Here is a 23861-nt window from a genome sequence, read left to right on the forward strand (position 1 = left end):
AGAGAAAGAAGAAAAAGAAAAAAAAGAAAGGAAGAAAGAAAAGGAAAGAAAGATAAAGGAGAAAGAAAGAAAAAAGAAAGAAGAAAGAGAAAGAAAGGAAGGAAGGAAGAAAAGAAAGGAAAAAAAGAAAGAAAGAAAGAAAGAAAGAAAGAAAGAAAGAAAGAAGGAAGGAAGGAAGGAAGGAAGGAAAGAAGAAAGAAAGAAAGAAAGAAAGAAAGAAGGAAGGAAGGAAGAAAAGAAAGAAAGAAAGAAAGAAAGAAAGAAGAAAAAAATGAAAGAAGAAAAGAAAGAGTAAGAAAGAGAGAGAAAGAAAGAAGAAAGAAAGAAAGAAAGAAAGAAAGAAAGAAAGAAAGAAAGAAAGAAAGAAAGAAAGAAAGAAAGAAAGAAAGAAAGAAAGAAAGAAAGAAAGAAAGAAAAAGAAAGAAAGAAAGAGCAAAAGAAAATCAGGTGGAAGGGAGCTGGTGATAAATCAGCACAAGACTGATTGCATAAGGCGCGTGCAACAGAGCGCCTAATAGTAGGGATTTTTCGACTGCTCCCAGCAGTCAATCTCAAAGTCACCACCAATCAGAAGGCAGGTAAGGCGGGGCCTAAGTTTGAATCGGCATCTCATTGGCTACCTCAGCCGGCGCCGCGTCGCGTGCGACTCGTGTTGGGCAGCCGTGCGCTGGCGGCCATCTTCCTTTCTGGCAAGCCGGCAGAAGCACGGGAGCCGGCCGCTAACGTAGGTGTAGCTGTCCCAGTGTGTCGGGACCCCGAAAAAGCAAAGGAAAACAAAAACCCCTCTAAACTCCAAGCTCTCCAAGGAGCGGGGGGAACCCCTTCGCACCCCGCTTCCCAGTTCTCCAAGCGCGCCCCGTCCATCCCGGGAGGGGCGCGGCCTGGCATGAGAGGCGGGGCCCGAGCTCGAAGCCAATTCGCTCCCCGGGAGCCTGTTTGGCGGGAAGTTGGCAAAGTGAACCTCCCCGAGGACCAGCGGGTGTCTCGGGGTCCCCGCCTGGGTTTGTTTTGCTTTCTGAACCCCCAGCAGCTTCTCGAGCCTCCTCCTAAGTTCCTGAGCTAGAGCTTCGCCTGCCCCTACGACGCCCAGAGGACCCAGATGGCTCCCAGGAAACGCCCCGAGACCCAGAAGCTCTTCGAGATGGTTGTGCGCCCCAAGAGCAAGCGGAGCAGGAGTCCCCGGGAGCTGGAACCCGAGGCCAAACAGCGTCGTGTGAAGCGCCCCGGTATTGCCCACACCTGCAGCTTTCATGATCTCATCACTTTGGAGGGCTCTTTACAACCCCCCCTAGACCGGAGTGGGGGAATGAATGGGTGTACCAAGGCATCCCCCCCCAATTTGGGGTGCTTCATACTATTCTCTCTAGGTTCTTGGGACACTGTAGACTTGGGGTTTAATTTTCCAGCCCCTCTTAAGTGGCAAGGAATGGGGATGAGCACATGCCTCAATGCACCCTGAAAACTTTAAAAATTCCCTCTTTGTACCAGGACTTCTTCCCCCATCGAGAGGGCTTAAAGCACCCGCACCTGGGGGTGTGGGTACCCTGCATTTCCACTCAACAGCAAACGTCCTGGGTATCAGCTGTGAGAGGCCCCCCAATGTCCTAGCTTCCTTAAAAAACGAAAACCTGTTTATCTAGCCTTATGGGGGCTTGAAACTGAGTTTAAATGAAGAGGGGGCACTTGAAAGAGTGGAGTATATGACTTATTTGTGGCTAAAGTAGCTTTGTGTTTGCTTTGCTTTTGTTTTTGGATCACAACCCTGGGGAATTAAGGATTTACTCCTGGCCAGATTTGAGGGATTCTGTGGGGTGCCAGGAATTGAACCTGGGCCAGCTGCATGCAAGGCAAGCCCCCTACCCTCTGTACTACTCTCCAGTCCTGATAATGTAGCTTTTGTCCGGGAAAAGGGTGGCTGTCAAGAGAGCAGCGTTTCAGAGCAGATCCTCAGCTGTATCCTGACAATCCAGAGTTTGCTTTATTTGATTCCCATTGTAAGTGCATTTCCTTCCCTAGAGCCTCCTATTTAAATGAGAGGATCTACAGATGTTGTTCCTTTCCAGAACAATTCACACTTGGGACCAACAACTGGTTGCCTCTACATTATTTTCCTATGTTCATTTTATTTGGACTTTTGGGGTTTTCACCTGACTCTGGGTCATGCCCAGTGAACCTTAACCCCTATACTCTCTCCTACCTCCTCCTTTTCATTATTTTATCATAGAATCCAAAAGACTCTGCCATTGCCCCTTGTCAAACAGTCATGTCTACTATGCTGTCCTAAGATGGTCTTTATTAAGCATTTTCATGACTTTAAAAAACCAGTAAGGGGCCCGAGAGATAGCACAGTGGTAGGGCATTTGCCTTGCATTCGGCGGACCTGGGAGGGACCCAGCTAGATTCCCAGCATCCCATATGGTCCCCCAGCCTGCCACGGGCGATTTCTGAGTGCAGAGCCAGGAGTGACCCCTAAGCACTGCTGAGTGTGGTCCACAAACCAATCAATTAATACATATTAAGTTTAAAAGAAAAAAGAAAAAACAAGCTAACCCCAATCACCAATTTTATTTTATTTATTTATTTATTTTGGTTTTTGGAACACAATTGGCAGTGCTCAGGGGTTATGGGATGCTGGGGATCAAACCAGGGTTGGCCACATGCAAGGCAAGTGCACTACTCGCTGTACTGTAACTCTGGTCTCCCCAGTCATCAATTTTCCACTGTACACTTGGAAAAGTTGAGCAGTGTAACTTTATTCCTGTGTGACTGGCCCTGATTGATCCTCACTGCATTTAGGCCCCTGGTCCCCACCAGGAATGATCCCTGATCTCTGAGCACAGCCAGCTATGGGCTCAAAACTGAAAAGAAAAATAAATTACTACAAGGGGAGTTTTTTTCGGGGATGGGGCTGACTTTGTAGTTATTGTGTTGAGAGGTAAAAGCAGGGGAAAATGTTGGGAGGTGCTGAGATTCCTGGCTCTGCCCAAGGAACAAATTCAGCAGTAAAGCTCTGCTGAGATGGGAGGGGAAAAATCTGTGTGTTCTTTGCCTGGCAGGTTCCAGCAGGACGTTTGACTCAGGCTGCTTTGGGGCGGGCTTGGCCAGCCAGCAAGTACCCCCGCCAACTAGAAGTATCATCAAGGCTCTTCACCAGCATAAATTGGGCCAGACTGCCAAGCCGACACTGCAGCAGGTGAGGTGATTCCTGGCTGAGGAATTTAAGCCTTTGCATGCCTCCTCTTCCCCCAGCTTTTCCTCTTGGATGCTTCCAAATGAGATGCTGGCTTGGCTCAGCAAGTTGTCTGAGGGGTCAGTCACCTCAGATCCTGCCTTGGTGCCTGGTCTCCTGGGCATCTGGCCCAGGAAGAAGGTTTATTCTGGAAAGATCCCTGGCTGGAGTATTTCTGCCTCTTCCGTCTTCCAAGATAAGTTCTGGTTCTTTGCAACCTTTCATGCCTGGAGCTCGGCAATGAAATATTTTTCTTTGGTAAGAAGTCTTGGCCCTAGGGCTTATCCATGGAAGAGGCAGAATTTAGGGATTTTTGGTTTTTTTTTTATCTTGTTCTTGGTGGTCTTGAGGATTGAACCCAGACGTGCCAGGAATGCTTTTTACCACTAAACCTGACGTCAATAGGGCTTTTTGATTTTACGTCTTTATTCATTTTTTGGTGCCATAGATTAAACGCATTTGCCTTCCCTGCTTACTGTTGCTTGAATGCCTTCAATAGAGATTTTTTTTTGTTTATTTTTTGTTTTTGGACCATATCCTGCAGTGCTTAGAGACTGGCTTAGCACACTCCTGACTCTGAGTTAGGAATTACTCCTGGCAAACTCAGGGGACCATATGGGATGCCAAGGATCAAACCTGCGTTGCTGCATGCAAAGCAAACACTCTATCTGCTGTATTATTACTCCAGACCCAGCAAATAAGATTTTAACTAGAATTGGGTTTTTTTTGGGGGGGTGGGGGTCACACCCAGCTGCGCTCAGGTTGCTCCTGGCAGGCACGGGAGACCATATGGGATGCCAGGGTTCGAACCACTGTCGGTCCTGGGTCGGCCACTTGCAAGAAAAACGCCTTACCACTATGCTATCTCTTTGGCCCCTGTTACTTTATTTTTTTGTTTTAGGGGCACAACTGGCAGTGCTCTGGACTTATTCCTGTGTCTTTTGCTCAGGGATCACTCCTGAGGAGCCAGGAATTAAACCAGATCAGCAGTGTGCTAGGTGAGCTCCTTACCTGCTGTACTATCTAGCCCTCAAACTGGGTTTTAATTCCTCTTCTTTCTCTTTGCTTTAGGCTCTCCAACAGTCCTTTTTGCAGTCTCTCGCTTCTTTCCGGATATTCCAAAGGGCTGCCCCCTTTGACCGGAGAGCCACATCCTTGGCCTGGCACCCAACTCACTCCAGCATCCTTGCTGTGGGTTCCAAAGGAGGCGATATCCTGCTCTGGAACGTCAGCCTCAAGGACGAACCCATCTTCCTGAAAGGGGTAAGCCACTCTGCATGCTGAAGATTGTTTACTGAATAAATGAGAAGTCATCTCTTCACAAGGAAAGGGTTGGGATCCAAATTAACTGTGGGCATATTTTCAAACAAATACTTATTGAATATCTTTCCTGAAGATAGAGGCGGTGAGGCTGAGAGATGCTGCAGAGGCTTGCTTACCTTGCACACAGCCAACCCTAGTTTAGATCCTGGTACCACATATGACCATATGGTGTGGTTAGTGCCAGGAATAAGCCTTGAGCATTGCTGGGTGTGGCCCCAAAACAAAAACAAAAAAAGAGAGAAAGTATAAATATTAATCATCGCTTAATCAGTCATCACCTGAGATCATTTTGTACTACTTACTGTCTATTTGCTTTTGTATTTTTTTGCCACACCCTGAAGTGGTGTCCGGAGGCTTCTGTTTACTTGGTGTTCTGGGCGCCATTCCTGGTCATGCTCAGGGGCCTGTGGGGCCCCAGGACTAGGAGTAGCATGTATTCCAGCTCATGTAATATTTCCTGGTCCCTGAACTACCTTTTCTCACTTCTGCGCTTTAACTGCTTTAGTTGTTTCTTTCCCTGCAATAGGGTTTTGCACTTTCTGCTCCCATTGACCAGTATGTTCTATCCCATGGTGGTTCAGAGCTCCCTCTTACTCTTCTTCAGTCTTGTTAACTTCCACAAAGCTTACACTAAACCCTCTATCTAAAGCAGGGGTCTCAAACTCGAGGCCCTCAATACAACATTTTGTGGCCCTGCCCTAGAGGAATCTTTTTTTGTTTTGTTTTGTTTTAGTTGTTTGGGTCACACCCCCCAATGTTCAAGGCTTACTACTGACTTTGCACTCAAGGATCACCCTGACTTTGCCTCCTGCGGTCCCCAGATAAATTGAGTTTGTGACCCCTGGCCTAAAGGATCACCACCTCTAAACTCACCAGTCTCATTACCTGTGCTGACCTTCCCACAATGTTTAGCACTGTCTGAAATGGTTTCCATTTTTTATTTGGTTTTCAGGGCCACACCCAGTGTTTTTACTCCTGGTTCTGTGCTCAGAAATTGCTCTTGGCAGGCTCAGGGTCATATGGGATACCAAGGATCAAACCTAGGTTGGCCACGTGCAAAGCAAACACCCTACCACCATGTTATCACTCCAGCACTCCCAAGGGTTCCTCCTTGTTCTGTGCTCAGAAATCACTCCTGGCAGGCTCAGGGGACGATATAGGATGCCAGGATTAGAACCACCATCCTTCTGCATGCAAGGCAAATGCCCTACCTCCATGCTATCTCTCTGGCCCCTGTTGTTGATTTTCTGAGCTCTCATCTGTGGCACCCAGAGTCATTCTTTGCTGTGCTGAGACTCAAACTGGTGTTAACCATTTGCAAGGCAGGCAAGCACCTTAACCCCGATACTACCTCTCTTTTTTTTTTTTTTTTTTTTTGGTTTTTGGGCCACACCCGGTGACGCTCAGGGGTTACTCCTGGCTATGTGCTCAGAAGTCGCTCCTGGCTTGGGGGACCATATGGGACGCCGGGGGATCGAACCGTGGTCCGTCTCCTAGGCTAGCGCAGGTAAGGCAGGCACCTTACCTCGAGCGCCACCGCCCGGCCCCGATACTACCTCTCTTACCTTAAAAAAATTATTCATGTCTCTTTACCCATAATTATTTCAGTGGCTTTGTCTTTCTGCTTCATCATTTAGTCCTAGGACTTAGAATAATATTTGGCCTAGAATAATAGCTGATTTCCATTAGTTTAATGAATGAGGGGGAATTGGAGTATAAATAGAGGGTATGTTTGCAAACAACTAGAAATACAGATGCTAAGTGCAAAAGAACACAAGAGGAGAAAGAATCTCTTATGAGTTAGAGTTGATGGAGTGGCCACAGTGTGGCTTAGTGGTTGGTCACTTGCCTCCCCCCAAAATTGACGGAGAAGGCTTTATGAGGAAGGAGTGACTAGATAAATGGAGAGGAAAGAAAACCTCAATGTGACATTACTCTTCTTAGCAGGCATGATTTTTGGGGGGCTCACACCCAGTGACGCTCAGAGGTTACTCCTAACTATGTGCTCAGAAATCACTCCTGGCTTTGGGGGAGCATATGGGACACTGAGGATTGACCCCAGGTTTGTCCTAGATCAGCCACGTGAAAGCAAATGCCCTACCGCTGCACTATTGCTCCGGCCCCTTAGCGGGCATCTTAATTGCGCTCCAGCTTATCATACTTGTTGGATTGGGGGGGGGGGGGTGTTATTGGCAGCCCAGTTGGGCTTGATGATGAAAGTATTGTAAAGAAGGACACTGTATTTGAAGTGGAATCACAGAAGAAACCAAACAGATAACAGTAAAGAATAGTGTAGGTGGCTAGAGAGGCCACGTATGTGATATGGTAAGGTCTGGAAAATGGAGATGGTTGATATCAGAACTAATTTGGGAGTGATGGATTGGGTGGTGCTCAGGGGCATCCTCAGTTGTACTCGGGGATATTGGGGTTCCAGGGATAGAACTGGGCCTCCCACACACAAAGCCTGCACTCAGACCATTGGGCTATCTCTCTGGCCCTTGGATCTGAATACTTCTCCCCAGAAGAAACATGCAGTATATTTTTTTCTACAAGAAGCCATTTTATTTTTGTGGAGTAGACTCAGTGGTGCTCAGGACTTAACCCCTAATTCCATGCTCAGGAATCATTTGTGATGGTGCTCTGGGGACCATATAGGGTGCTGTGGATTAAATTGGAGTCAACCACACGCAAGGCAAGTGTCTTATCCATTGTACTCCAGCCCATGAACTATTAATTTAGGCTGTGAGGGTGTGCTCGGGCTTCTCCTGGCTGTGTGTTTGATCAGGGGTTGTTCCAGGCTGTGTGTTTGGAGAAGCAAGTAGTGCAAGGGCCATAGGCAGTGCCTCCTACAGGTAGAGAGAAATCATTCAGTCTCTGGCTCTGTGAACTGATTTTTCTTTTAAATTATGGGGAAACACATAAAAGTTAGCATCCTGATAATTTTTAAGTTTACAGTTCAGTGGCCTTAAGTATAATCAGTCTTCGGATTTTTTTTTCAGGGTGGCTCGTGGAGGTTGGGCCACAACTAGCTATGTGCAGGGCTTACTCCTGCTCTGTGCTCAGGGATCAGTCCAGGGGCTGAGGGAGATAGGTGACTTTCTGAGGAGTCAGGGATCAAACTCAGGTCGGCCAAATGCAAGACAAATGTCCTACACACTGGACTAACTCTCTGGCCCCTCTTCAAAACTTTTTCATCTTGCAAAAGTGAACTATTCCTTTTGCTCCCTCTCTCCCAACTCCTGGCAACAACCATTCTACTTTGTTTCTCAAGTCTTTTGGGTTAGTGGAATCTTAAAGCATTTCTTCTTTGACTTGTGATTGGCTTCTGTGACTGCCTTCTTTTACTTGGTATCCTCAGTGCTCATCTATATCGTAGAAAACATCAGAATTTCCTCTTCGTGAGGCTGAATAGAAGTCTAATGTATGTCATATTTATATATTTAACATGCTTTTCATTACATTGATCTAGGCTTCTTTTGGTAACATTTTTCTTCTGCCTGAAGAAATTTTTTAATATTGAGGGGGGGGCACACAGCAATGCTCAGTGGTTACTCCGTGCTCTGCACTCAGGAATCATTCCTGGCAGCTCTTGGGGGACCATATGAGATTCTGGGGATTGAACCCAGATCTCCCACATGCAAGGCAAGCACCCTATGGTGTACTATCTCTCCAGCCCTAACATTTCTTATAATGGAGGTTGGTTGGTGATGCTCGATTTTTTTGGCGGTGGGGAAAGGGGGCAGTGTGTGTGACTTTGGGCCATACTCAGTAGTGCTCAGGAGTTACTTTTTCTTTGTGGGGGGGGGGGGTCACACCTGGCAGCACTCGGGTTACTCCTGGCTCTGTGCTCAGAAATCGCTCCTGGCAGGCTCTGGGAGACCATATGGGATGCCGAGATTCAAACCACTGTCCTTCTGCATGCAAGGCAAACGCTGTATCTCCATGCTATCTCTCCAGCCCACTCCTGGCTTTTTGCTCAGAAATTAATATGGGATGCCAGAGATTGAACCCAGGTTGGCAAATGCCCTACTGCTGTGCTATGGCCCCAATAATCTATTTTTTACACTTTAAAAAGGTCTTTATTTTACTGTTATTAATTGGGCATACTTTTGCTACACATAAAATTCTGGGCTCACAATGTTAGTTTTCTTTTTCTTTCTCTCTCTCTTTCTCTTTCTCTTTCTTTTTCTCTCTTTCTTTCTCTTTTTCTCTTTCTTTCTTTCTTTCTTTCTTTCTCTCTCTCTCTCTCTCTTTCTTTCTTTCTTTCTTTCTTCTTTCTTTCTTTCTTTCTTTCTTTCTTTCTTTCTTTCTTTCTTTCTTTCTTTCTTTCTTTCTTTCTTTCTTTCTTTCTTTCTTTCTTTCTTTCTTTCTTTCTTTCTTTCTTTCTTTCTCTTTCTTTTTCTTTCCTTTCTTTCTCAGTGATGCTCAGGGGTTACTCCTGGCTATGCACTCAGAAATCACTCCTGGCTCAGGGGACCATATGAGATGTCAGGGATTGAACCCAGGTCCATCCTGGGTCTGCTTTGTTCAAGGCAAACGCCCTACTGCTGTGCTATCAGTCTGACCTCTTCTTTTTTAATTAAACCAGTAACTTTGACTTCCATTCCTATTTCATAGAACAGAGATGGGAACAGCTGAGCACGACCCCACAGGGATAGTAGTTGTCTGCAAATGAATGTATTTAGACTTGAGAAGATGTTCAAACTCTGGTTTCCCAGCTTCAGATACATTAGCTACAGTTATTCAATACAGCCTTGGGCTCATTTGGCACAATCCAGAGGGCAGAAGGTGTAGCACCTATTCTTGGAGGAAGCACATTTGCTGTCTTTGCACTTTCAGGTACCCGTTCAGGTAGAGGAACTGCCAATGCTGCAGGAACACTTGGGGTCCTTTTGACAGTACAGGGAGGCTGGAGACTGGCAAGGATGCACTTGGTGTTGGAAGACCTAATTTTATTTTTCTTTCACTACTTGAAAGATGATTTCTTGGGTCTAGCGAGATAGCATAGCGGGAAAGGTGTTTGCTTTGCATGCAGCCAACCTAGGTCTGATCTGGCACTGCACAGGGCACTCCAAGTACCATCAGGAATGATCCTTGAGCACAGAGCCAAGAATGATCCTTGAGTACTGCTGGGTACGGGCCCTTTCTTACCCCCAAAAAAGATCTTTTTATTTTTGGGGGGTGGGAGGGGGAAAAGAGTAGGCTTGAGGCTATACCCAGCTATGCTCAGAGATTACTTTCGACTTTGTGCTCAGGGATCATTCCTGGTGGTGCTCTGGCAATCATAGGCAGTGCCAGAGATCAAACCAGGCAGGGTCCAGCCATAAATAAATTCCAGTATACAAGACAAGTGCTTTTACTCCTGGACCATCTTTTCTGCCCCCCTCTTTTTTTCCTTTTTGTGATGCCACAGATTAAACCCAAGGTCTCATAAGTGCAAGGCAAGCATTCTGTGCTGAACTGTATATCTCTAAACATAAAGATTTCTTGGGGCTGGAGATATAGCATAGTGGTAGGACGTTTGCCTTGCATGCAGCCGATCCAGAACAGATGGTGGTTCGAATCCCGGCATCCCATATGGTTCCCTGAGCCTGCTAAGGATGATTTCTGAGCTCAGAGTCAGGAGTAACCCCTGAAGCACCACTGGGTGTGACCCAAAAACAAACAAAAAAGTATCTCTTACTTGCTTGAGGATTGCTCCTAGTTCTGTGCTCAGTCCTGGCAGTGAGTGCTTCAGGCACGATTTGGTGTCAGGGATTGAACTGGGCTCAGCAATGTGCTAGAATGGTATCTTCACCTTCTGTTCTGTCTCTCTGGCCATATCCCAGCCCAGCATTTACTTATATCCAAGTGTGTTTGAGGACTTGAGTTTTTTCCTACAACATTTGATCATGTTCAAATCATGGAAGTTTGATTCTTTCACCAATCTTGCTCTTCTTTTGATGTCAGTTCATTGACAATTGAATATTGGCTGTTGCACATATCCTTGACTTGTCCATAGGAAATTTTTTTTAATTTTTATTTCTTTTTGGGGGTGCTACCCAGCAATGCTCAGGACTCCTACTTCTCCTGGCTCTGTGCTCAGGGACCACTTGTGGCATGGCTTGGGGGATAATATGTGGTAGTGCCAGGGAGTCAGCCTGTGTTGGCTACATGCCTTACTCACTGTACTGTCTCTCGGCTCCCATGGGAAATTTTTTGTTTTATCCTAAAGTATGATTTTTTAAAATAAAATGTACATAACAAAATTTGCCATTTCAACTATTTTTTGGTGTGTCTGGCTCTATGCCATACAGTATATTTACATTGTTGTGCAACCATAGCTGCTATCTTTTTATTATTCCAGAGAAAACTAGAACCATTCTACAACAACTCTCTGATCACCTTCTCTAGTCCCTGGTAGGCACTAATCTGTTTTCTGTCTCTCTGCATTTGCTATTGGGTGTGCATTATGTGGATGGAATAATGTAATCTTTGTCTTTTATGTGTCTGTCTGCTTTCACTTAGCTGATGATTTCAAGGTCCATCCATCTTAGGGCATATATCAGTAGCTCATTTCTTTGTATAATGAACAAAATTGCCATTGCATGTATATGCCACATATTATCTATTGATGTGTATTTATGTTGTTTCTACCTTGTACTAGTATGAATATAACTGTTATGCATTAAGCATATGACTTTTGTTTGTGGGCCACACCTAGGAGTAGCCTTAGTCACTGCCATGTTCCAGGTTGACCTCAAAACAACAAATTGTGATAAGATGGGGCTAGAGAGATAGTACAGTGGGGTAGCACACTTTCTTTGCATGTGGCAACTCAGGTTCAATCCTCAGTACTCCATATGATTCCCTGAGTGATTCCTTAGTGTAGTCAGGAGTAAAATCAGCATCACTGGGTGTGGCCCAAAAACAAACAAAAAAATCTGTGATGAGAGGGGCTGATGAGATAGCCATTTGACTAGGGCAGGGGTGGCGAACAAGTTCTACACAAAGAACCAAATTTAAACTGTGAGAGTCAGAGAGCCACACCATGAGGTCCTGCCAAAACAGACAAACACTCACACAAAAGCATATCATCTTAACAATTTTGTGACACAACATGTGACACATGGGTCCCCCGCTCGCTGGCCCGTGCAGTTGTTTCTGAGGGATGGGAGACGGAAGGACGCAGCCTGGGGGCGGGACTAAGCGCTCGGAGATCTCTCCTCAGAGGTCCCTCCTCAGAAGCTGCAGAACAAAATCCAAACTTGGCAAAGAGCCACAGAATACAAAATAATGATAAGAGGCCAAAAGCCGCATTCATTTTGGCCGGGAGCTGCATGCGGCTCGTGTTTGCCACCCCTGGACTAGGGCATTTGTCTTGTATACTGCAGACACTGGTTCGATCCCCATTTCCCTGAGCCTGCCAGGAGTGATTCCTGAGTGCAGAGACAGGAATAACCCCTGAGCACTGTGAGTGTGGCAAAAACAAAACAAAACAAAACAAAACCACACATACAAAAAATATGATAAAAGCTTATACAATAAAATGTATTACTTGAGGGGCCAGAGAGAAGGCTCAGAGGGCTGGAACATAGGCCTGCATGTGATGAGCATTGAGTTCAGAGTGAACCCTGAGCATTACTGGGGGTTGAACCATTTCAGATGTGGCCCCAAAGCCAAATACATATAATACATGTGTGTGTACATAACTGTATTCATCTCATATCCTTGAATTTATTCTCTTTGTCTAGTCTACGGTTTTGGGTTTTGGGCCAAACCCAGTGACCGTCCTGGCTATGCCCACAGAAATCACTCCTGGCTGGGGGGGACCATATGGGGCACAGGAGATCAAACCTAGGTCCATCCTGGGTCATCCACATGCAAGGCAAATGCCCTGCCGCTGTGCTATCCCTCCAGTCCCGATTGATCCTCATTTTTCTCCCTCATGTTCATCTTTCCCTCCATCCTCCACAGTTCACACTGAAAGTCACTGGAGAGGGTGAAACTAGGTCAGAGGAAGGAGTCAGTGGCTCCACAAGGGATGCGAAGAGGCTGGAGCGATGGTGGGGGACAGATTAGTATTAGTATAGTCAGTCTAGGCCTAGTGAAGAGGATATCCTTGTAGACAAGCCCCAGGAGAGAAATAAAGGCTAAGTTGATTAGAAAGCCTGAAGGGAGATGAGGAGGAGGAGCAACCCTGGGGTCATGTCCTGGAACCTCCTGGTGACTTCTGCATGGGGAGGTGTCAGCAGCAGTCTGCTGGCAGTGGATAAGAGGGTACATCTGCTGGGGGGTGGAGGTGGCAGTGGTATAGACAGCATGCTGGAGCTGCATTGTAGCATGTATGCCACAATGAAGAAAGATTGGGTCCTATTTCTCACTGTGAAGGATGCAATTCTAGGGGCTAGGGAGAGTTCACAAAGGTAAAAGCATCTGTCTTGCATTCAGCCAATCCTGGTTCCAGGAAGACAGATACCCCCGACTCTCTCTCTCAACACAGGGCCAGGGGTAAGCAACTCCTGAGTACTGCTGGAGGTGACCCAAAACTCTCTCACATTTTTTGATCCCACCAGCGACACAAGAGTTTTGTGCTCGTCAACATTTGTTTTCCCTCTTTTATATAGTCATCCTAATGGGTAGGAATTTACTGCATATTCCGGTGTATAAGATGACTGGGCATATAAGATGACCCCTACTTTTCCTGTTAAAATACAGGATTTGGGCTATATTCGCAGTATAAGACTACCTCTCTTTTAATGCACACCAAATGGAAATTGAAAAACGTTAAGAGAGAAAGAGTGGAACCCTCAAAGTTAACAGTATATGTTTAATAAAACTAGACTTTGGAGTGCAACAATCATTTTACATTTGTCATTTGTAGTGAGTGACTGTGATTTTTTAATTGTGATCTACATTGAAAGCAGGGAGAGGGGGCTCCTCCAAGAGCAGCTGGCTGGGGTGCAGTGATTAATACGACAGCTAGAAAGAGACAGAGCACCTTCTCTGTGTCCCATAAAAGCTGAAGTGAGGACTGAACTTTGGAAAGCTGCATACCCGTTGGCTGGATGAGATGCGGTTCTCAGTAACTCAGCTTCTCTCCCTGAAAGATTAATCAGGGCAAGCAGAGGATTGAGTGATGACACCTAGCTGCTAGATGGAATGCTGCGGTAAGAGGGGGCCAGATTATTCATCCCTGAAGCTGTTGTGTCAGCATGCCATTTACCAGCGTATAAGACGACCTCTGACTTTTAAGAAGTTTTTCATGGGCTAAAAAGTCGTCTTATAAGGGAGAGGGTGGATAGCAAAAAAAAAAAAAAAGTCGTCTTATACGCCAGAAAAATACGGCATATCTCACTGTGGGCTTAAATGTTTGCTTTTCTTGGGGCTGGAGCGGTGGCACAGGTGGTAGGACGTTTGCCTTGCACGCACTAACTTAAGACAGACCGCAGTTCAATCCCCCGGCATCCCATATGGTCCCCCAAGCCAAGAGCGATTTCTGAGTGCATAGCCAGGAGTAACCTCTGAGTATCACCAGATATGGCCCCCAAAAAATGTTTGCTTTTTTTTTTGGGGGGGGGGGGTCATACCTAGTATTGCTAAGGGATTTACTCCTAGCTCTGCATTCAGAAGTCGCTCCTGATAGGCTTGAGGGACCATATGGGATGCAGGGATTCAAACTGGGGACCGTCCTGTGTTCGCCATGAGCAAAGCAAACGCCTTACTGTTGTACTATAGCTCCAGCCCCAAATGTTTGCGTTTCTGTGGCTGGAAAAATACCTATACACAGGTATGTGTACAATACACCAATGGGGCATTTGCCATTCATGTGTGACTAACCCTGGTTTGATCCCAAACTCCCACTACTCTCTAGCAGTGATTACTGACTGCAGAACCAGGAGTAAGCCCTCAGCATTAATGGGTGTGGCCCAAAAAAATGAACAAAGAAAATATTTCTGGGCCACACCCAGGGGTGCCCCAGGCTTCCTCTCAGCTAGGTCCTGGGATCCTTCCAGGCAGTACTTGGTGCTCACTTGGGGAATATGCAGTGCCAGGGCTTGATCCCAGCCTCCTGCATGCAAACATGTGCTCTGGCATGTTGAACTATCAATCCATCTCTCACTGTTTTGATTTGCATTTCTCTAATGAGTAATGATATTAAGCACCTTTTCATGTGTTCATTTATCTTCTATAGAGAACTGTCTATTCTAATCTTTTGTCTATTTTTATTGTTTTTATTTTTGGGCCATAGTCAATGATGCTCAGGATTTACTCCTAGCTCTGTACTCAGGGGCCACTCCTGATGGGGGACCACATGCCATGCTGGGAATCAAATTCGGCTCAGGTCTATGCAAGGCCTTATCTACTGTACTACTTCTCCAATCCCTTTTTAAAAATTAGGTGGAGGGGCCAGTGCGATAGCACAGCAGTAGGATGTTTGCCTTGCATGTGGCCAGCCCAGGACAGAACCAGGTTTGATCCCTGGCATCCCACATGGTCCCCTGAGCCTGCCAGGAGTGATTTTTCTGAGCGCAGAGCCAGGAGTAACCCCTGAGCACCCTTGGGTGTGGCCCCTCAAAACCAAAACAAGCCAACAAAATTTACTAGGAGCCAGAGCAATAGCACAGCCATAAGGTGTTTGCCTTTCATGCAGCCAGCAGACTTGGATTTGAGTCCCGATATCCCATGGTGTCTCATATGGTCTCCAAGCCTGCCAGAAGCAAATTCTGAGCCCAGAGCCAGGAGCAGCCCCTGAGCGCTGCTATGTGTGGCTGCCACTGCGCCCCACAAATAAACAAATTAGATCTAGTTTTATTGTATATTAATCACAATTTCTTGGGGGTGGTCTTTTTGTTTCTGTTTCTGTTGTGTTTGTTTTTTTTTTGGGTTTTTGGTTTTTGGTTTTTGGATTTTGGGTCACACCCAGTGGCACTCAGATTACTCCTTGCTCTACACTCAGAAATCACTCCTGGCAGGCTCGGGGGATCATTTGGGATGCCAGGATTCGAACCAACATCCTTCCGCATGCAAGGAAAATACCTTACCACTGTACTGTCTCTCCGGCCCCTCTGTTTTGTTTTTTAAATTGAACCCAGGGCCTCTCACATATGAGCCATGTACTCAATAATTCAGCCACATCCCTGGCAATCATAATTATTTTAAAATCAGTATCTAGGGTTGGGAAGATAGCTCAAGGGCTAGAGTATATATATCTGGTAGGCAGAGACCGCAGAAGTTCCATTCCTTTCACTGCATAGTCTACCAAGCATTGCTGGGAGTGACCCCAGAAAACCAGGAGGGATAGCACAAAACCGAAACAAACAAAAATAACTTCAAAATACAATATCCCAGGGGCTGGAGTGATAGTACAGCAGATAGGGTGCTTGCTTTGCATGCCTACCTGCATTTGATTCCTGGTATCCCATATGGCACACCACCAGGAGTGACCCATGAGTACCACCAGGTGTGGCTCCAAAACCAAATAAATGAAAATGAAATCCCGGGGCCGGCGAGGTGGCGCTAGAGGTAAGGTGTCTGCCTTGCAAGCGCTAGCCAAGGAAGGACCGAGGTTGGATCCCCCGGCGTCCCATATGATCCCCCCAAGCCAGGGGCAATTTCTGAGCGCTTAGCCAGGAGTAACCCCTGAGCATCAAATGAGTGTGGCCCGAAAAACAAAAACAAAAAGAAAATGAAAACTCAAACTCAGGTGCTGGAGCAGAAGTAGAGTAGATAGGGGACTTGCCTTGTATGCAGCTGACCGAGGTTCAATCCCCAGCATTACATATAGTCCTCAGTGTACCAGGATTGATCCCTGAGTGCAAAACCAGTGGTAACTCCTGAACACCACCAGGTGTGGTCCCAAAACAAAACAAAACAAAAAATTGGGGCTGTAGAGGTAATTGGGTCACATTGGCAGTACTTGAACTACTCCTTACTCTGTGCTCAAGGGATCTTCCTGAATGTGCTCAGGGCACCATGAGTGCCACTGGGGATTGAACCAGGTAATCTATATACAAGTTGAGTGCCTTACATGAATATTTTAAATTAAATAAGTTAAAGTCTTAAGAAATAAATTGCTAAAAAAAAAAAACAAAAAAAAACCAAAAACCAAACGTACCGCATGGAGCCATGTCATCCCCGCGTTGCCAAAAAAAAAAAAAAGGGCCCGGAGAGATACCACAGCGGTGTTTGCCTTGCAAGCAGCCGATCCAGGACCAAAGGTGGTTGGTTCGAATCCCGGTGTCCCATATGGTTCCCCCATGCCTGCCAGGAGCTATTTCTGAGCAGCCAGGAGTAACCCCTGAGCAATGCCGGGTGTTGCCCAAAAAAAAAAAAAAAAGTGCTGTGGAAGGCACTACATAGAACCTACATAGAATGTAGGTTCCTCAGCTGGCCTGGCCCAGTCTATCTGGCCTTTCTCTCTAACTGATGTTGCCACTAAGCTGTGTGCTCTTCCTGGCAACCTCTCACCTCTCTCTGCCTTCTTCTGTTAGATTGGCGCTGGAGGGAGCATTACTGGCATGAAGTTTAACCCTCTCAACACCAACCAGCTATTCACCTCCTCAATGGAGGGAACAACTAGACTGCAAGACTTTAAAGGCAACACTATCCGAGTTTATACCAGCTCAAACTCCTGCAAGTGAGTAGTTTGGAAGGGAAAGGACTTCTAATCCTTGGGGTATACAGTTCCCTTCCGTTCTATTCTCTATTCTTCCCTTCCCTCCTCTCTCCCCTCTCCCCTTCCCATTTTCCCCCTTCTCTTTTTCTTACTTGGTGGTAATCAAGGCCTATTCCTAGCTCTGTGCAAGAGGTTGTCACCTTGTATTGCTCTGAGTTCCATGTGGTTAAAGAAAGGGTTCCCGCATGCCAAGCAGACATTGAAGCCAGACCTCTTATTTTTTCTTATTTTTTTCCCCAGACCTCTCAAGGGGAAACTAGGAAAGGTTTCAGTCACTGTCTACCATTCCTGTTTTTTTTTTCTTTTGTCATTTTAATACTTTTAAAATTTATTTTTTTACCCTTCCTGTGTTTGTTGTTCATTATTATTAATTTTTATTATAACACCGTATTTTACTTAGTTGTTCATAATACATTTGTTTTAGGCATTAAATATTCATATATCAATCCCTCCACCAATGTCCCCAGTTTTCCCACCACCACCCTAGTCTCCCCCCTCACAGGCACAGATTTATTTTGTATTGTTTGTTACAATGCAAAGGAAGGGTCAATTTGAAATAATTATTATCTCTTCATGGTATTACTATTACTAACATCAGTATCTAAAGACTTACTGGTCTGTGGTTGGTGTTAGTTAAGTCTTCTGTTACTGGTTAGGCTCACTGAGCTTGATGATTACTATGTAATTTTTCCCATCAGATTTCCTATAATACTACTAGGCTAACACAACTATGAAAAATTTTTTTTTTTAGGGATTACTCCTGGCTCTGTGCTTATAAATCACTCCTGGCAGGCTCAGGGGACCATATGGGATGCCAGGAATCGAACCTGGGTCCGTCCTGGTTCGGCCACATGCAAGGCAAACACCTTACCACTGTGCTATCAGTCCAGCCCTGACAACTTTGAAATTTTGAAGTGCCGTGTGGCTACTTGCAGCTGCACAGTCCAGGATTTATAAATTTGAAACACATTTAGTGGCTTGGTCATTTGATAAGGTTAAGTTGCAGAGCTGAGCTGTTTCTGTTGGAAAGTGTAGGGTGTGGTACTGGGCTACTGTAGTTCATGCTGAAAAGGGAATCTGGGGGCCAAAGAGATAGCATGGAGGTAAGGCGTTTGCCTTTCATTGCAGAAGGACGGCGGTTCAAATCCGGCATCCCGTATGGTCTCCTGTGCCTGCCAGGGGCAATTTCTGAGTGTAGAGCCAGGAGTAATCCCTGAGCGCTGCCGGTATGACCCAAAAACCAAAAAAAAAAAAAAAAAAAAGGGCAAGAAAAGGAAATCTGCCCCTACCCACCCTAAGAATTCCACAGATTAGCAGCCCAGACTAGACTACCTAGGAAATAGACAATATTTTCTTTCTTTTTTTTTTTTTTTTTAAGTTTTTGGTTTTTGGGTCACACCGGCAGTGCTCAGGGGTTACTCCTGGCTTTATACTCAGAAATCGCTCCTGGCAGGCTCAGGGGACCATATGGGATGCCGGGATTCGAACCAATCTGCAGGAAAGGCAAATGCCTCCATGCTATATCTCCGGCCCCAGCAGCCAGTATTTTCTTTTGGATCTTAGTAGTGGGCTGGGCTGGGCTGTTTTTCTGCTGTGAAGATGGCTACCTTTCCTGTTTTTCTGTGGATTGTGGAAAGTCTGGGCCGTACAAGTGGTGCTCAGAGCTCTGTGCTCCATATTTGATCCTGGCTGCACTGCTTGGGGGATCATGGGGTGCCAGGTTAAGCCAGGTTCTGCCACATGCAAACTTTTTAGCCATAGTCTTATCTCTCAGTTCCTTCCACCTTTCCTATTCTGTTATTCTGGTCTAAATATAAGGTTATGGTCTCAGTAGGTGTTGTAGAGCCTTATCCGGGCCCCATGAAGGAAGAGTTTCAGCTCTTTTGTGACCCCTTTCCTCCCGCAGATCCAACCCCCATTCTCACTGGACAGGCCAACATGGCATCCCCATGAGTGTAGTTTGAAAGTATGGTCTTGGTCTTGGGGCCAGAACAGTAGGGCACTTGCCTTGCACGCGGCTGACCCAGGACGATCTCAGTTTGATCCCCAGCATCCCATTTGGTCCCCCTAACCAGGAGTGATTTCTGAGCACATAGCCAGGAGTAACCCCTGAGTATCACCAGGTGTGGCCCAAAAACAAAAAACAAACAAACAAAAAAAAGTTATAGTCTTGTTCCCTATGTTCATTGGGATGCAGTGACCTTGATGAAAGCTGAAAGGGGTAAAACAAGGCCCATAACGCACTTCGTGTGCCCCAAGACCAAGAGGCTAGAGAAAGTACATAAAAGCTTGCCACAGGCCCAGAGTGGTAATATAGCAGGGAGGGAACTTAACCCACAGGTGACTGACCCTGGTCCCCAGCATCTCCAAGAGTGAATTCTGAGCGCAGAGCCACAAGTAAGTCCTGATCATCACTGGGTGTTGCCCAAGAAACAAAACAACCCCACAAACAAACAAACAAAAAAAATAGCTTGTCACTCTGATTTTTCTCCTGGGTGTCCTGAGGAACAGGTGGGGGTGGAGGCCAGGTGATCTGACTGTCCCCTGTGAGCAGGACTGTCCAATGGGTGAGAAACACAGAGAAAGGACTTAGCTGCTGGTGCCTCCAGGAGCCCTTCCTCCCTGACCCAACCACAGTGGCAGCTGGATCTGGGATTCTGAGAGAAAACTGGAATTCCGAGCTCTTTTCGGTTGGGTGCAGGGTGAAGCACTCCCAGCTAATCCCTTAAATCCCTCTGACCTCAAGTAGTCTGGAGCTTCCCTGTGAGGTGCTTTTACCCAAATGCTCAGAAGAGGGCAGACACTCCTTTCTCGCAGGCTTTGTCGTGGCCCTGAGTCACCACACTGGGCCATGGACCTCCTTTGTCATTTCCCTTGGCCCTAAGGGTACCAAAACCAGGGAAAGCTCTGAGGTAGTCTCCCATAGAACCCCAGGTTTTAGGAGCACCCGTGGATCTGCCTCATGGAGATTTGGCTGTTTGTCAGGAACAAGAGAGGATTGTAGACCAACAGCTACTGGGAAAACGTAGGCGCCCCATCAGCCCTGTCTTCTCTTTGAATGGCCGCTAAATCTGTGCCTCAAGGCAGGGCACACAGTTCATATATCTTTCCCGGACCTCAGGTCCTGGGACTGTGGCAGTGGAGGGTGGGGATGGGCTGCTGTTCCCCCAAACTGCCCTGCTCCCTCACAGCATAGTCTCTCCCTCCAGCGTCTGGTTCTGCAGCTTGGACGTTTCCGCCCAAAGTCGTATGGTGGTCACAGGAGACAACAGGGGGCAAGTGAGCCTGCTAACCATGGACGGCAAAGAGGTGTGTTACCTCCCCTGAGCCCATGTCCACCTGTTTTCCCCTACAACCCCACTCTGCTGCCAGGCCGAACCACATTTTTCTCTGCAGATTTGGAATCTGAAAATGCACAAAAAGAAAGTGACCCACCTGGCCCTGAATCCCTGCTGTGACTGGGTCCTCGCCACAGCCTCCGTAGACCAGACAGTGAAAATCTGGGACCTGCGCCAGATGAAAGGGAGCTCCAGCTTCCTCTGCTCCCTGCCTCACTGCCAGGGCGTTAATGCAGGTGGGCACTCACTTCTGCAGCCCTGCCCACCCCTTTCTCTGTGGCTGTTTCCCCAGCTCAAACCTTCACCCCAAGGCTTGAGAGATGGTACAGCAAGTAAAGTGCCTTGTATACAGCTGAGTTGAGTTCAATCCCTGGCATCCCATAGGGTCACCTGAACCCTCCAGAAGTGATTCCTTTTTTTTTTTTTTTTGGAGGTGGGGGTTTTGGGCCACACTCGTTGATACTCAGGGGTTACTCCTGGCTCTGTGCTCAGAAATCACTCCTGGCTTGGGGAACCATATGGGATGCCGGGGGATTGAACTGCGGTCCGTCCTAGGTAATCGCGATGAGGCAGACACCCTATCGCTTGCGCCACCACTCCAGCCCCACAGAAGTGATTCCTAACTGCAGAGCCAGGAATAACCCCTGAGCATCACTGAGTGTGATCCAAAGCCAATCAACAAACCACCTTTCACCTCAACTAGTTGAACCATTGCTTAGACTTTTCTGACAACAGCCCAACCTCCAGCAGCTGCTGAGTCTCTAGAATGCAGTTCCACTCCCAGCCCAGCCTATCCTCGGCCCTTGCAGTGGAGAGGCTGGGAGGTAAGGGCTGCAGAGACCAGATGGCAGGGATCACCAAGTACCTTCAGCTCAGTGTTCCCTCACCCCAAATATTTCAGCTTCTTTCAGTCCCAGTGGTGCCCAGCTCCTGACCACAGATCAGAAGAATGAGATCCGGGTCTACTCAGCCTCCCAATGGGACTGTCCCCCACTCCTGATCCCACACCCTCACCGCCAGTTCCAACATCTTACTCCCATTAAGGTAAGGGAAACAACAGGGAGCTGGGGGCTGGTGGGGCTTGCCGAGGCAGGAAGGGAAGCAGGCAGAAACAGAAACTGAAAACCCTTATCTTGCCCCAACACAGCAGTTTGTTGTTATGTTTTATTTTGGATTTTGGATCATATCCAATGGCCCAGCACTGCATGGTTTTATCCCCAAGGGCTCTGCTCTCAGTGCCACTTCTGCAGCCCCTTTCTAGCTGGGTTGGGAGTGGGTGGGGTAGGGCACATCATGCTTAATGCACACATGTTCAGTGGCTGCTTCCCCAGTACAGGAATAGAATCTGGACATCCTGCCTGCAGAGTCTCCACTGTTCTCCACCAGCTCTCAATAAATCAAGGATTGGTCTGGAGCAATAATACAGCAGGCAAGACTCTTGCTTTGCATGTGGCCAGCCCAGGTTGAATCCACCAGCATGGCATATGATCCTCTGAGAGTCCTACCAGAAGTGATCCCTGAATGTAGTAGAGCCAGGAGTAAGCCCTGAGCACTACTAGGCATGGCCCCAAAAATGTATAAGTCAAAGTGTATCTGTTGCTGTGATCACAGGAAATACAAGAAAGCCTGCAGGTGTCCTGAGAGCCAAGGAGGCCAGCCAGGGATTGAAAATAAACTTGGGGTTTATTTGTTGAGCACAGTTGTTGAGCACTCACCTGGGCTGGGTTGGGGTGGAACAAGTAAAAGCATAAATAACTTAAAACATTTGCAATGGTCAGTGCTGCACACTAAAAACCATTCTCACAGTTCCACAGTTCTAGCTCCATTAAGTTGTTGACAATTACATTAATTGTCAGTGGCAAAGAGAATGCCTGTGTTCTTCTCGAGCGTTCTGTGTCTCCTTCCGTGACCTGCCTCTCCATCTCCTAGGCCACCTGGCATCCTCGGCATGACCTCATTGTTGTGGGCCGATACCCGGATCCTAATTTTGAAGGCTCTGACCCTTACGAGTTAAGGACTATCGATGTGTTTGATGGAAACTCAGGGAAGATGATGTATCAAATCTGTGACCCACAATCTTCGGGTATCATCTCGGTGAGGCAAAGGGCTCTTTAATAAATGATGGGAGGAAATGGGCTCAAATCAATCTTGGGAGCTGAAAATTAAGTCAGTCTGCGCATGTGTTCCTCTCTGCCAATATCTTCAGCCCTTCTCAGGCTCATTTTCTCCCTTTTCCTTGCAGCTCAATGAATTCAACCCCATGGGTGACACGCTGGCCTCTGTGATGGGTGAGTGAAGTTGGTTGTATTCCAGACAGGCTAAACTCAAGTCTGCTTCTCCAGGGTCCCATGTAGCTGACCTTGGCTTAGCCTCAGATGTCCACCCAAGAGCTGTAGGACACAGTGGTCTACCTGGGCTGGGCTCTCCATTCCTCTCGCTTTGTCTTGTTGATGGCCGTGTCTGGCTGTTGTCCAGTTTCCTGGTGTGTCCTTAGCATGTCCTAGGTGCCCTAGGCCAATCACATACTCTCAATTGACCATGGGAAATAGAAGTCAAACTGGTCTCACTCGTTCTAGGTTATCATGTTCTCGTCTGGAACCAGAAGAAAACTGGGACACAAAAATGAGACACTGTTGGAGAGGACCAATGTCTTTGGAGCCACATGAAAACCAGTCATGCATGAAGACACAGCTATCTGTTGGCTTCTCTGTCTGTTTTCAGGGTGGAAAATCTTCCAGGAAGTGTTCAAGAGGCCACTGGGAATCTTCCTGTAATTCTTGGCCAAATGGGTACGCAGGTCAATGCCAGGGCCTTAGGAAACAGTACTGCTTGAGCCCTGTGCAAAGGATCGCCCAAGCCACCCTAGTGGAACTTGGGAGCCTCCAATAGCCACACTGGGTGATACTTGGGGACCATATTGGAGATGGAGATCAAGCTAGGGTCATCTGTATACTAGGGAAACATCTTAACCATGGTACCATATCTCTATCCCCAAGACAGAAAACTTAATAGGCCAAAGGTATAAACATCTAGGATTGCAACAGTTATGGTGGCACATGACAGCCTGGACTCAGCTCCAAGAACTTCTGCACTTGGCCACCTACATCCTCGAGGGCCCTGCTGTCTAGCCTGGCACCCAACTTTCCTGGAGCCAAATGCTTTCCCCTGGATGCATGGGGCAGTGGATTATGGTGTGGGCACATGGCAGGGAAGGCCAATAAAACCATCCCTAGCTAGGCTTCTGAGTGGTCTCCAGCACAGACTGCCAAAGGACTCCTTGAGGTCTTCAAAAGAACGCACAGAAACCACATCC

General features: G+C 46.9%; 1 protein-coding gene across 1 annotated transcript; it reads left to right on the top strand.

The window, feature by feature from the left end:
- The first annotated feature begins 1050 nt into the window (after positions 1 to 1050).
- DDB2 (damage specific DNA binding protein 2) lies at positions 1051 to 23807 on the top strand. The gene is made up of 10 exons (XM_049779695.1): positions 1051 to 1226; positions 3057 to 3193; positions 4301 to 4492; positions 17026 to 17171; positions 20420 to 20519; positions 20607 to 20784; positions 21450 to 21592; positions 22478 to 22642; positions 22791 to 22836; positions 23125 to 23807. The coding sequence occupies exons 1-10, from the start codon at positions 1100 to 1102 to the stop codon at positions 23172 to 23174; spliced, it is 1284 nt and encodes a 427-aa protein (XP_049635652.1). The 5' UTR covers positions 1051 to 1099; the 3' UTR covers positions 23175 to 23807.
- Positions 23808 to 23861: the final 54 nt, after the last annotated feature.

The sequence above is a fragment of the Suncus etruscus genome, chromosome 9 (assembly GCF_024139225.1).
Source record: "Suncus etruscus isolate mSunEtr1 chromosome 9, mSunEtr1.pri.cur, whole genome shotgun sequence".
Classification (NCBI taxonomy): Eukaryota; Metazoa; Chordata; class Mammalia; order Eulipotyphla; family Soricidae; genus Suncus; species Suncus etruscus.

Bases quoted from the DNA above. Each gene is read 5' to 3' on its own strand.
- DDB2 (XM_049779695.1), top strand. From the start codon at position 1,100: ATGGCTCCCAGGAAACGCCCCGAGACCCAGAAGCTCTTCGAGATGGTT. The intron at 1,227-3,056 runs GTATTGCCCACA...TTTGCCTGGCAG, and splicing joins GCGTCGTGTGAAGCGCCCCG to GTTCCAGCAGGACGTTTGAC. The intron at 20,520-20,606 runs GTGTGTTACCTC...TTTTCTCTGCAG, and splicing joins TAACCATGGACGGCAAAGAG to ATTTGGAATCTGAAAATGCA.